Source organism: Plasmopara halstedii (assembly GCF_900000015.1).
Source record: "Plasmopara halstedii genome assembly, contig: Scaffold_1583, whole genome shotgun sequence".
Taxonomy (NCBI): domain Eukaryota; phylum Oomycota; class Peronosporomycetes; order Peronosporales; family Peronosporaceae; genus Plasmopara; species Plasmopara halstedii.
The window spans coordinates 239926-241975 of NW_020188494.1; the positions used below are offsets into that span (position 1 = coordinate 239926).

The window sequence follows — 2050 nt, forward strand, 5'->3', positions numbered from 1 at the left end:
GCCGCTAGCATCGAAAATCAGTTTTGTGGGCTTTTGGGACCGTTCCAAAATGCCAGTGGCCGATATCACAGCCATCTTCACCAGTGATTCTGAATCCGCGATGCTTTCGTGTTTCAACGGGCTGCGCTGCGCCTGCCACAGACTGCAGACTGTGCTGAAAGACACGTTTGTGCACAAGGATAGTGGTGTTTCAGCCCACATCCGCACCATCTTTGTATGTGCGTCCGATCTAGTTACATACTTTCAAAAGTGTGGACAAGCTGCCGTACTCCCCTCGATCTTGCAGACTGTAATTGATGTCCGCTGGAACAGCCATTTGTCGACGCTGGAGAGCATATTGCGCAATCGCAGAAGATTGAGGCGTTTCTTCACTCTCAAGACAATGAAGAGCGCATTATCATTGTTTGAGCAGCTCAGCCAGGGAGTTACGCGAGGTACGTCGTGGGACTATGTGCAAGCGCTGGTATCGATCATGGGGGTGTTCAAGAGAGCAATTGACTTGCTGTAGAGTCGTGACCGCCCGACTGTGCATCTTGTCTCCTAATTAAGGTCCCAACTGCCCAAATATGCTTGATGATATTAAGTTTGCACCTGCGGCAATGAAGCACAATCTGCGCGCGGTGATTGCTGAATTGTAAGCAAACATATCGAACAAGTTTATCCCCGATGTCATTCATGAGGTTGCGTACCTCTTGTATCCGCTTTTCAAGGTGGTGGCAGCCGACCAGGATGGCGTACGTGCAGCGACACTGGCTCACATGGGGAATATGGCTGCGGCATTTCCCAATCTGCTGCACCAAGAGACGGAGACCGGGCTGGATGAGGCGGTCATGGAAGGTGTGCAACTGCCATCTTTCATAACGTTTGCGCCACCGACAAGCACGGGGGATGGTGAGGGTGCGGCAGATCAACCCGCCGCCGAATCTACGCAAGACATGCTCAAAAAGGAGCTGGGATGCTATTTGGGAGGGAAACTGTCTACCAAAGAAATCCTGGAGAGCTGTCAGTTTCCGAACAATGAGGACAAGGACGCTTACGTGTACTTTGACATACTTGGCTACTGGAAGTCCAGGGCAAGCAAGCTCCCACTGCTCGCAAATCTTGCCTCGTTTGTTCTGGCTATTCAGGCAAGCAGCACAGAATGCGAGCGCAGCTATAGCACCGCGCTCTTCATCAAGTCCGTGCTGCGCTCCGCGCTTTCCAGTGACTCCTTGGGAGGCAACGTCGTTCTTCGTGACAGCCCGGACCTTCTCGAAAAGTACCTTGGTGAGATTGAAGAGACCGACACCGAACCCGAATACGCAGATCAATAAACATTTGTGCTGTTCAAAGTCATTACCTAAACTGCATCGCAATGTCGCGAAAACTGCAATCCCTCTTTGAAGTTTCAGTGTTTGATCAAGCGAGGTTGACTTGCAGGTAATTCGCCGTCCCAGTGCTGACGGGTAGATTAAACGTGCCGTCAAAATCATCAAACGCTGGCGCTGAATTTAATTGACTTTATCAGAATTTGAAGGGTCAGTGGTCGGTGGGTAAGTTTAAGTTACCCATGAGTTGGGTCGTGGGTCACCCACGGGCAGTTTTGGAGTGGTGGGTCGACCGATTCGGTAGGTTACCCACGACCCCACCAACCCATGCAGGGCCCTGGTTTAGACTGATCCTCTGTGAGGATAGAACAATTCTCCTCTTTGCCCCAGGGCATGCAGGACGGGCTTAAAAAGCTAATGTCCTTGCTGGGCCCTGAGAGCGTGTAATACCTTGCTGCGCAAGGCCGCGAGGCAATCGGTACGCGTCTAGAGGTGTTTTCAAATTACGAAAACGTGCTGCTAGAGCACCTGCAGCAGTAGCTGTCTACTTCTTTTGCGTCTATGACGCTACTGCCAGTAACGGATGACTTTTCCTGCCCTTAGTAGCGATAAGGTCTTTGAGGGGAAGGATAAAGAGAATCTCCTGCTCTGGGTGAGAGAGGTCAGGTCGAGATGGCCATCGCAACCGCCATGCTCCAGACCGAGCAACAGCGCGTGGCGCTAGCCATCTCAAAGCTCGGTGG

The 2050-nt window shown here is 51.8% G+C and overlaps 2 protein-coding genes across 2 annotated transcripts; one reads left to right on the forward strand and one right to left on the reverse strand.

Annotated features, from left to right (window-relative positions):
* Positions 1 to 4: 4 nt before the first annotated feature.
* On the reverse strand, positions 5 to 316 carry PHALS_01645 (uncharacterized protein; the record flags this gene model as incomplete). Its single annotated transcript, XM_024716075.1, has 2 exons — positions 5 to 154; positions 242 to 316. 2 exons carry the CDS (start codon positions 314 to 316, stop codon positions 5 to 7), a joined length of 225 nt encoding a protein of 74 aa, XP_024581710.1.
* Positions 317 to 758: 442 nt separating this feature from the next.
* Positions 759 to 1313, forward strand: PHALS_01646 (Tam3-transposase (Ac family); the record flags this gene model as incomplete). The annotated part of the gene is made up of 1 exon (XM_024716076.1): positions 759 to 1313. One exon carries the CDS (start codon positions 759 to 761, stop codon positions 1311 to 1313), a length of 555 nt encoding a protein of 184 aa, XP_024581711.1.
* Between the last annotated feature and the right edge of the window lie 737 nt (positions 1314 to 2050).